The sequence below is a fragment of the Ochlerotatus camptorhynchus genome, unplaced genomic scaffold, assembly GCF_037179485.1.
Source record: "Ochlerotatus camptorhynchus isolate MF236.1 unplaced genomic scaffold, CSIRO-AGI_Acam_v1.1 ptg000556l, whole genome shotgun sequence".
Classification (NCBI taxonomy): Eukaryota; Metazoa; Arthropoda; class Insecta; order Diptera; family Culicidae; genus Ochlerotatus; species Ochlerotatus camptorhynchus.
Genome location: NW_027041039.1, coordinates 2,206,203 through 2,217,500, shown reverse-complemented (window position 1 = coordinate 2,217,500; position 11,298 = coordinate 2,206,203). Strand labels below are relative to the sequence as shown.

The window sequence follows — 11,298 nt, the reverse complement described above, 5'->3', positions numbered from 1 at the left end:
GAAATTATGGGAAAATTATCGTCCAGCATAAAACAGCATTGACAGACACTTCGGTCCAAAGGCAGTCATATCTAATAAACCGTTCCAATTCCCACAGCACCGGCCTTAGAAGAGCACATACCCACACTTGTCTTGTACCCAACCAGTCCAAAACTCAGCGTGACTTCTCGCGTATCGCTCATCGGTTGTGTAGAGTCTATTTTGTCATCCAATTGAGGAGCATTATTGAGCCGCGTTGGGAAAGAAAACCGATCATCAAAATCGATCGACTCTAATTGCGCTGAACTTGGTGACATTTCGCCGCTGCCGAAGATTGGAACCAGTTTGCCTCCGATGCATAACTTTTGCGAAAGCAATTTTTACGGTTTATTAATATTCACATACTGACTAGTTTGCCATAATTGCATTGAAATAATGTTCAACATGCAATAATAAAAAAACGATTCAGTTGTGATGCATACATCTTGCTTCGAGTCACATTTCGCGCAGATTCCCGTCGGGTAATTGCTTATTAATTTTACTTCGCCGCTACTTTGTTGCAAATCAATCTGCGTAAAACGTATCTATAATGGACGTAGTTTACTACCTGTCTTCACGGTCGTACCGTCCCGGGAATCAACCTTGCGCCCGGTACTCGCCCTGGTCATTAAATAATTTGTTAATGTCATTATTTCTAACACCTTTCCGATACGCCTCCTTCCAATCCCAATCAATTTGTACTTTCACACGCCCGACCGCAACCTTCCATCAGGTGGTGGTTGGTGGGTAGATGCATTCGACTGTTGCCGGACGGTAGACTCTCGAACGTATTGCATTTTATTGAACTCTCTATAAAAACTTCACGCGGTAAGTGCCAGATAGTATCGAAAGGAAATTTACTGCCCAAAGCCGGGCTGATGCTGGATCTTCCATTCAAAATGAGGAGTGTACGTAATTAAAACTTGAACAAGGTCTAGCTGGTTGCAGGGAAGCGAGTAGGTCCGATGTATGTTAGGTCAATCCACGAAGGACCAAGTGGTAGAAAATCCTTTTTTATTGCGCAAAGTCGTTTCAATTAGGCTCAGATGCAATCAACTGTCGCCCGGTATGATGACGAGTGGCTGCTGGCTGAAGCTACTCTGAAGCAGGTTATTTGTTGATAAAGCCATTTTGATTTCGTTAGTTGTTCTACAGTGGTACAGGTCCGTACCTAGGAAATGGCCATTTTGGCTCACAGAATTTTATGAAACTTTGCATATTTGTTCGGTAGGGGCAATGCAGAAAGTTTGTGCCGGTAATCGGCCATTTTAAGTTAAAAAAAATAAATAAATTTAAAAAGTCTGTTAAACATTTATTTAATAAAACAAAATATTGGAAGTGCTTTTTTCCTGCTAGTGCAACAACAAGACCATATTGGCACAGCGTAAAGCATGGCCGGTCTAAAAACTTGTTTAAATATTAGAAGTTTATTCGTCAGGCAAAGTTTGGATTTCCTGTTTATAAGAGGATACAAACATTTTATATATTTCTTATATTTGGCTTGAATGCCCTCAATGTGATCTTTAAAAGTTAATTTTTGGTCAAGTACTAATCCAAGATATTTCACTTGGTTTGACCAGGAAATTGGAACTCCATTCATAGTGACTATGTGATTACTACTAAGTTTCAAAAACGAAGCTCTAGGCTTATGTGGAAATATTATAAGTTGAGTTTTGGAAGCGTTGGGAGAAATCTTCCATTTTTGTAAATAGGAAGAGAAACTATCTAAACTTTTCTGCAGTCTGCTGCAAATAACACGAAGACTTCTTCCTTTAGCGGAAATGCCTGTGTCATCAGCGAACAAAGATTTGTGGCAACCCTGAGGCAAATCAGGGAGGTCCGAAGTGAAAATGTCATACAATATAGGCCCAAGAATGCTACCCTGAGGAACTCCTGCTCTAACAGGAAGTCGATTAGATTTGGAATTTTGATAATTTACCTGCAGAGTTCTGTCAGTTAAATACTTTTGAACTAATTTCATAATATAAAGTGGAAAATTCAACTTTTTTAATTTAGTAATCAAACCTTCATGCCAAACACTGTCGAATGCTTTTTCTATGTCTAGAAGAGCGACTCCAGTTGAGCAGCCTTCAGATTTGTTTGAACGAATTAAATTGGTAACTCTTAAGAGTTGATGACTAGTTGAATGCCCATGGTGGAATCCAAACTGCTCATCTGCAAGAATTGAGTTCGTATTGATGTGAAGCATCTTTCTATTTGAAATTATCTTTTCAAAAAGTTTACTTATTGAAGAAAGCAAACTTATTGGACGGTAGCTAGAAACTTCAGCTGGATTTTTATCCGGCTTCAAAATTGGAACAACTTTTGCATTTTTCCATTTATCAGGAAAGTATGCCAAATGGAAACATCTGTTAAATAATTTTACCAAGAAATACAAGGTACTCTGTGGGAGTTTTTTGGAGGATATTGAAAATTCTATCATCGTAACTGAAAATTCGAAGTGGAAGCGTGGAAGTGCATGTATAGCCTACGTGGCGGCCATTTCTGGACTCTACAAGGAATCACCTTAAGCTCACTCGACTTTAGCATGATTCATAGTAGATTTGTATTAGATAGTCTTATTGACTATTTTCTTTCTTAATCTATCTCTTTCGCTATCCTGCACTTGCTCGGTAATTTTTAGAATTCGATGGCGGTCGGGTATTTGAGAATGGATGAGTAATAGGTTTATAATATAAATTCAATTACATAAAGATACACACAAGCTTATTGAAACAATATATTCTGCCAGCATCGTATGGAGTGTTTACACTTGTGCAGATTCACGTGCTGGTGAGCCTGTAGTTTGAAAACCCACGGTTATTAGCATGATATAAACAGTTTTTAGGTGCTGATTAACATCATCACACATCACGTTAGTTGTTATCAAACGCTAATAAAACTGCGGAGAGATTTTGTGTGTTGGGTCCGCAAGCGAGTGTCCCGCGCGTAGTGTTTGAAAATGAGTGAAAGGCAGATCCAGATAGCACTAGGCAGCATCATTTAGGACTCCTCTGGGGGTAGAGGAGTATCGAACAGCGGAAAGCTTCCTGGAAGGATGGAAATGGTCATTCACTCACATTACTCTTGGTAACTCAGCTCATTGTTTTGGCAGCTACTTTCCGTTCGCTCACAAATTAATGAAATCTCTCCAAATGAACTAACCTGAACGTTGATACAGATGAACCCCAAAGGAATGAGTCGAGAAAATGAATGACATCAAAGCAGATGAATGCGCATGATTGTCATTCTTTTGCCAGAATGGGATTCACAAGATTGTTCGTGAACGTTCACACGTGAATCATTTTTTTTTGTTATGTATGAATGCACGATTGCATTCTTGAGTCCATGCATACATAACTACTGATCTAGTTTACCATACAAGTAGGCGGTTTTAATGTCGAAGTGTTTCAACGTCATTTTAACGCTACGCATCAAAGAAAGCAGCACTTTGGGAAGAGTCGGAAAAGTATTTTACTTGGTTTCTGGAGTCAATCAAAATCTTCGTCGTACTTCAGGGAATACCATTGCGCCTTTGTATTTTATCAGTGACATTCCTCATCTTTCTGAAGACCCAACCGAATCCAATGTCGTTTAACCAAACGTTATCAAGATCTCAGGTATCATATATGTATCCTGGTGTTGCTACTGCCATCAGACCTCCCTGGACCAGGCCAAACGTTATGAGTCAGCTCTCCAACAGCGATCGTTATTGTCGTAGACGTTTTCGGGAAAGTATCATCTTCATGGACATCTTCCGTTAAAACAGTAACAAGCACAAATCTGCTGAACTTCACTAGGACCTATTTTCAACCCCGTGCCCCAAATCCTCACGCACTACCTTCAACAGCGCTTGCAGATCTCTGTGTCCGTATCTACGCCACCAAAAATACTGGAAAAGTTCGCAGTGCACGTGTTTTGGGTCTACTACGAACTCCCGATCCGATAATTGTTTCAGAAGAAATAGACCATCGTTCCGTTTACCCAATAACACAGCTTCTTCTCCTTTTAGCACAGAAAACATGAAGCTTGTTAAATAACCCTTGAAACACCAAATCAATTATTCGGCTCACGACAGCAAGTTCTGTGCAAGCGATTCACAGAGACAGTCTACCCGGAACCAGTACCAGCGATTTACCATCAGCCAGACAAAAAATGGCAATTTAGACTGATTATTATGTTCTTTTAGAATGTTGGTGTCTTTCTTGATGTGAAAAGTTGCACTGCATCTTCTCCAGCTACCCCAGCATCAAGGCACAACTATCCCCCCGACTCCGATTTTGCAACATTTTTTGCTTGCTGTGGATTTGCATTTCGCAAAATGTCATTTTTTGCAGTAATACAAAGTTTATTTTTGCTATAGTGTTCTTCAAGGAACCGGTCGTTAGAACTTCATCACAGAGCAATGCGTTCACGGTATTCCTTATTCCAACAAGTTTCCCTTGGTAAAATTGACCGCCAAATTCACATATGATCGACTTTTGAGTGCCATTGTCAATCAGCCGTTGGATTCCTAGAGGCTAGACAACATAAAAGCCATGCAATCGTGGTCTCTCAGAGTACATTCAAATGAAGATGTAACGTCGCCATTTTACCGTTATACGACGTCCTTTAAAAAACAAGTTTTGCGTTATGCTCACGAATCATATCCACACCTATGAACAATATGCAAAATTTTGGCTACACAAGTTCAAGGATGAATAAGGTTGGTACCAGTTTCTGGAATGTTTCGTCTGTCTGTTTGTGACATCGGTAAAAATAAAAAAGATCGAGATATTATTTTGTGCAAAATATGATTATTTAATTTGATTTTATTTCTTCAAAAACAGATCATCTACTAGATATGATCTCCATCAATCGAAGCCACGATTCGAGGAAGAATGTCTGGATTAAGTTTGAGTAGCAAAGCATTTTCGATAGCACCAGCCGTCAGATTCATTCTTTGATCACTCAACATTAACTTCAACGCACTAAAACCACGCTCGACTGAAACCTGCGTAGCTGAAGCCGATAAAACAATCATAGCCACTCTGCAAAGTTCAGGGCTTGTGAACTTCTGACCTTCCCAGTATGCTAGCAGATCAAAATGCACTGGTTTCTCATAGCTGGTAGATGGACCTGGGCGCGACGTTTCAATGATGGGTACCTTCTCCCTCGTCTCAAGCTGCTTCAGTTTTTGAGCAAAAGAAGTGTTACTTGTCAACGATGAGCTGCCTTGTGAATCCTTGTCAAAAAATCCTGCCAAAATAGTCTCCAGATCATCTTCATCCGTGTGGATACTTGGAGCATCAACAGTTTGATCGATTTTTCCGTTAACGCAACCATGCAGTTTAATAAGAAACTCCTACAAAATTATGGAAAAAATATCATATAAGAACATAGTAGAGACATGATGAGCTGCAGAAAAAAACCTACTTGAACAAGCTCTTTATTTTTCGATGAAATTCTTTTCGATCCCAGGAAATTGAATCGAGGGTCAAGATATGCGCAGGCCTTGAACTGATTTGATTCAGTGAGCTTCTGTAAACGCCGTTGACATGCTTCCAGTAGTCGTTGAGCTAAACAATTTTCTTTCAACCTAATCAATTTCGCCTGACATACTAGCCAGTATGCATAGAAATCGCTCAATACGACGTGTCGCTTTTGAAGTTGCATGGTGAGAACAAATGGTGCTTCAAATGCCTCGCAAAATCTTTCAATGAATTTCCAATGTGGTGAGAAATCTGTAATCATTAAAAAGAAAACTTATTGAGTGATTGTCAATTGCAGCGTTAAAAACAACGTTTAAAGAGCAGAGGGAAGTTCTTTGTTTTATGACGAGCCATGTATAAGATATAGGAAAATACGCAACGATGGGGAAGAGGTGTAATAAAGTTCAAAGCACTATTTTAAATCTTTATGAGCAATCATGAAAAACATTATAAAAAATCGCATACTTACCAATTTCCGGATAAGCCTTTTTAAGCATGCTGAAGAATTGTTTTTGCTTCAATAGAGACTTCAACATCAGATAGGTGCTGTTCCATCGGGTCTTATTACTGATCGGTGGAAGGTGGGCATCATGTTGCTTGACGAATTTGTGGTATTCAGTTTGTCGTAATTTAATAACCAGTTTTTGAATTTTTCGGATTCGTTTTTCATACGGCTTGATAACGTCCCATACTGCCAGCTGTGCAGTATGTGCTGCACATCGAACGCTACCCAAAATGTCCTGCATCGAGGCATCAAAGGGATCTGTGGAGACCGGTGGAGTCTCCGTTGTTTCATTTCTTCCATCTTTGCCATTATTAAAATCATCATCTTCATCATCTGCCTCGGAGTCAGCATCGTCAGCCTCGATTTGCTCATCCGCACCATCTACCGTATCAGGCCGATCAATATCCTCATCGCAGGTGTCTTCGAAACTTTGATCCGTAAGAAATTTTAGATCGATGTTAGCTTTCTCGAGTGACTTCTTCATCTCGGAAACAGAGGCAACCATATTTGCTCCGTTGTCGTGAGTGACGGCATACACCTGATGCAGTTTAACTTCGAAATCACCCAATACATTTTCTATCAGCGTCTTCAAGTTTTCCTTCGTTTGCCTTTCTTGAGTCTCTTTGATGGCTAGAATTATAATTAAAGCAAAACAAATTTAATAAATTTAAAAAGGAAAAAAAAATCCTCAGATATTTTGCAGATCACTTCATAGCATCCCACCATTCGCCGAAGTCTGGAGCAAATTTCAAAGACTATCAAATTTTACCTTACAAAGGTTGCTTACGTCGATTCATGCTTCGAAAAATCAACACTGCACAGTGCTCTAGGATTGAAAATTAGGAAGACAGAACTTTTAGTAAGTTTTATGGATTTGGAGTCTTGAGTGAAGTTTTTATGCTTGAAATCTTTTGGTCGTTTCAAAAATTAGGATTGACCTAACTTTTGTCTTGATAATTTTGTATCCTGGACCACTGCACTGGCGAACAAGGGAAAAAAAATATTCTTGTTAGCCCTAAGGGTTTAGTTGTAAGGTATTTTTCTTGGGCCTTTCTAACCTGTCTCACTCCCGTTGTAATGTTTTGTTAACACAAAAGTTCCTCCGATAAACTTACACGTTAGTTGGTTAGTGAATTGATCAGAAACATATTTACCGAGATTACGAACTACAACTTTATAATCAATAATGATTCGCGCACTGATTCCAACGAAGTGGGGGCTTCCTCTGGATGCTCCATCAACTTCGATTGTTATCAGCGGTTGTTGTTTGAATTCTGCTGATATGAGCTGCCGAGCTATACATGCTGAGTTGTCCACCAAACCGGCCACAGTTTTACTATTAGCAGTAATTCCGGTGGCATCATAGAGAGGACCTACCAATGTTTTGAATCCTTTCATTTCCGGGAACGAATGTGGGAGGTGATTGACAGTAGCTAACTGCAAAGTGCCAAGAAGGACGGTTTCTCTGTTCGTTTCCACAGGTAGCTTTCTAGATTTTTTCTTAGCCGGTTCAGCTGCTTTCTCAGTTGGCGGAGCAGGTAAATCCATTGCCGCGTAAACATCCTGCTGCATTTTAAAAATATGCCTTTTAAAATTCCCCGGCATAAGCGTATCTTGCTTATAATTACAGTTTTCACTGGCTTTGCAAAGGAACTTCCCGTTTTCCACCTGGATAACCTGCAGTAGGGTGTTTTTCTGCGTACAACGTCGTTTCATTCTGGAAATTTTAATAGTATATATGTGTATATGAATTGCAGAGATCTATTATATTGTCAATTACTTACATTGATTTTTGCGATCACGGGTTGATGATTTAGTAAAATTGAAACAGCACACAGAAGTACACTTCTGGCTAAATAAAACACGGCAACGTTATGCGATTAGAATCTTTCGCGAAGAATCTTTGCGAACGAAAGAATGCATTCATTTGCGATCCTTTTGACAATCATTCAGAATGCGAAGCAAGTAACGTGGGAATGAATCAATGGATGAACATAAACATCAATGAACGCTGTCAACCTTTTCATGTTTTCGTTCCATCTTATCCTGTTGCGTGAACGCGTAACTCTCCACAGGCAGGGCTGCGGAGATTGTTTATCACAGCGAAAAAATGTACATTGGTGATTTCAAATTGAACGTTACGTGAATGATTTTTTCCATGCTTGGGACTATGCACCGGAATGCTGGACGTGGTATGCTATGCCAAAACCACCAGGAATGCATTTGCCAGTAGCTGTGGGAGAAATTTATTTCCGGTTCAATTAGGGCATATATATTTTTTTTATCATTGGGAAATGGGTCTATATTTTTAGGCCGCCAAATTTTTAGTTTTGAAGCTAGAGTTTATTTTTATTTATTCGTATTCGTATGATGATGGTTGAGGTGGTCGCTTTGTCTTAGTTTTATGTTTTGCAGAAAATTGAAAATTATTGCTACCAAGATGACCTAGCAATAGCAGTATTTTTTTCATGTATTCTTATTATGCTAGATGGTGCCAAGTATTTCGCTTAATCGTATCATCTCACTAACTAACTTAATTCAGGCTTCAGCAGTGTAGATCAGATTTTGTAAACACGTATCCAATGTAACTAAGTAACTAAAACCTCTAGCGCTATTAAATATTTTTCTTTCAATGTTATATTTTTTAATGCTGCTATATAATAATATATAATTTGAAATATTACTATGTCGTATCCTATCTCGCGGGATTCTTTCGATTGAATTATCAAATTGCAGGATTCAAATTCACGACTTGCAATAAATGTGGATCGTGACTCTTACTACATAGGGGAAATGGATGTTATGTCGGCCTAAATGCCCCTGATTTGGGCCCATAAATAAATTCAGCAATCGACTAAATTTTCAATAGCGACCAAAAATATCCATTAGTACCGTCCCAATGGATATTCATCTAGATAAAATTGATAAAAAGCAGATTTTTAGCGATGGGCTCAATCTAAGATCCAAGGCCAACATTAGAGCCATTTCCCCTACTTCATTATATTGTTTTACAACCTTTCTGAAATTTTTGGAACGCGTTATGGGTTGATTTCAAAGGCTGTTGCTTGATAGCTGTGCCTTTATCTACTGATCTAAGGGAGGCACATATTGAATTTTATATTTTTCATTGTATTGTTCTATATTTTAAATTATTATTTTCTAATTTATTACATGTTATACCATTTTATTGTTCACTTCAACAGCGTGCTACCTGATGGACCAACCAGTTTCAATGAGAATAATGCATCCATTCAGAGAAAAATTTAAACCAAAATTTATTTCTGCTCTTCGTGAATCAATCATTAACAAACAAAAATTAAAATACTTAACCATCTACAGTCTACAACAAGATCAATTTAGTCTATATTAATTGTAATATTTATATTTGTTATTGTATTGCATTACTTATTATGTCAGTTTTTATAATATTTTTAATATAACCTTGACATTACAGTTTAACTAGTCATATAATCAATTACTAGTTACAAACACAACACGATGAACAGGAATTGCCAAAAATGCACCAACGCTTATTTATTATTTATAAGTTTTCCAATGTTTATCAATTATTTAAATATATATATAAATATATATATACAACATTTATCAGAATTTGCAATCCTCCACAGCAAATAATTTAGATACCAAATAACAACATGCCAAGACATTTAATTGTTTTATCCTTGCAGGGTTTCCAATACAATCATTGCGGATATATTAAATATTATCCTTATAAATAGAATGCCCCATATCCAAATAACCAAGAATAACCAAATAACCAATGAATTTGACGAGCTCTTATTAAACAAACTATCCTGTGGAACGCTTAACATGTATTGCGAATTTCGTTATTCGTTTTGTTGGATCATATTGTTGAAAGAAGATTCTTTTATTCCAGCGGGTTTTGTGTAAGCGTCTCTGCTAACGGGTCCGTCCAACCCCTTTTGACCCTTCATACAGCAGTATGTTGAATTCAGAATGATGACGAAATTTGATCTTGCTGTTGAGTGGAGCCGCATGCAGGGCAAGATCCAAGCTAGAATGGTGGCTACTAACATACATACATACATATAGGATATAGAAAATTCCATCATCACCTGGAGCTTTCATATTATGAAACTTTTTACTTATAGACCTTACTTCGTCCAAATCAGTCCCCCAGGAATCAACAAAAATATTTTCCCGAGAGAAAATATTCAGATAATCCCAAGCAACCTGATTCTCAATAGGACTAGTAAGACCCAAACTGAAATTATGGGAACTCTTGAATTGCTTTTCCAAATTTGTGATCAAAATTTTACCACCTTCTTTAAGCGCTGGAATAGGCTATTGAGGTTTTTTCAAAATTTTTGTGAGTTTCCAAAAGGGTTTGGAACTCGGGTCTAATTTAGAAACATTATTTTCAGAAGTTTTGTTCCTAAGGGCAGATAATCGTTTTTTAATTTGTTTTTGTAAATCCCGCCAGATAACTTTCATGACAGGATCGCGTGTCCTTTGATATTGTCTCCTACGGACATTTTTAAGACGGATCAAGAGCTGAAGATCGTCGTCTATTATAATTGAATCGAATTTAACCTCGCATTTTGGTACTGAGGCAGCTCTTGCTTCAACTACAGAAGTAGTCAGAGATTCAAGAGCATAACTAATTTCATCCTTGGTTTGCAAAGGAATGTTTGGATCGAAGTTATATTCCATAAATGTTCGATATTGCTCCCAATCAGCTTTATGGTAATTGAAAGTAGAGCTGTTGGGATTACAAATTATTTCTTGGGATATTTTAAAAGTTACTGGAAGGTGATCAGAACCGAAGTCAGCATGGGTAACCAATTGGCTACAAAGTTGACATGAATCAGTTAAGACCAAATCAATAGTGGAGGGATTTCTTGCAGAAGAAAAGCATGCTGGGCTGTTTGGATATTGAATAGTGTAATAACCTGCAGAACAATCATCAAACAGAATATTACCATTGGAATTGCTTTGAGCAATATTCCATGAGTGGTGTTTTGCATTAAAATCACCAATAATGAAGAATTTAGTCCTATGACGGGTAAGTTTCTGAAGGTCACCCTTGAGAAAATTCTTTTGCTGGCCGCATTGGAATGGCAAATAGGCAGCTATAAACGTAAGTTGTCCAAATTTTGTTCAACAGAAACTCCCAAAGTTTCAAAAAATTTGGTTTCAAATGAAGAAAGAATTTTATGTTTGATTTGTCTATGAACAATGATGACAACGCCACCACAGGGTCCATCAAGACGATCATTTCTATAAATGAAATAATTTGCGTCCCTCTTAACCTTATGGTTA

The 11,298-nt window shown here is 37.9% G+C and overlaps 1 protein-coding gene across 1 annotated transcript; it reads right to left on the bottom strand.

The window, feature by feature from the left end:
- Positions 1–4,474: 4,474 nt before the first annotated feature.
- On the bottom strand, positions 4,475–7,710 carry LOC135713431 (uncharacterized). Its single transcript, XM_065236543.1, has 4 exons — positions 7,149–7,710; positions 5,959–6,624; positions 5,434–5,741; positions 4,475–5,362 (listed from the first exon to the last, which is right to left on the bottom strand). Exons 1-4 carry the CDS (start codon positions 7,708–7,710, stop codon positions 4,856–4,858), a joined length of 2,043 nt encoding a protein of 680 aa, XP_065092615.1. The 3' UTR covers positions 4,475–4,855.
- Positions 7,711–11,298: the final 3,588 nt, after the last annotated feature.

What these genes read in the sequence shown, in the direction of transcription:
- LOC135713431 (XM_065236543.1), bottom strand. Translation starts at nt 7,710, where the DNA reads ATGAAACGACGTTGTACGCAGAAAAACACCCTACTGCAGGTTATCCAG. An exon ending in AGTTGTAGTTCGTAATCTCG is followed by an intron (nt 6,625 to 7,148) that starts GTAAATATGTTT and finishes TTATAATTCTAG; the next exon opens with CCATCAAAGAGACTCAAGAA. An exon ending in AAAATAAAGAGCTTGTTCAA is followed by an intron (nt 5,363 to 5,433) that starts GTAGGTTTTTTT and finishes ATAATTTTGTAG; the next exon opens with GAGTTTCTTATTAAACTGCA.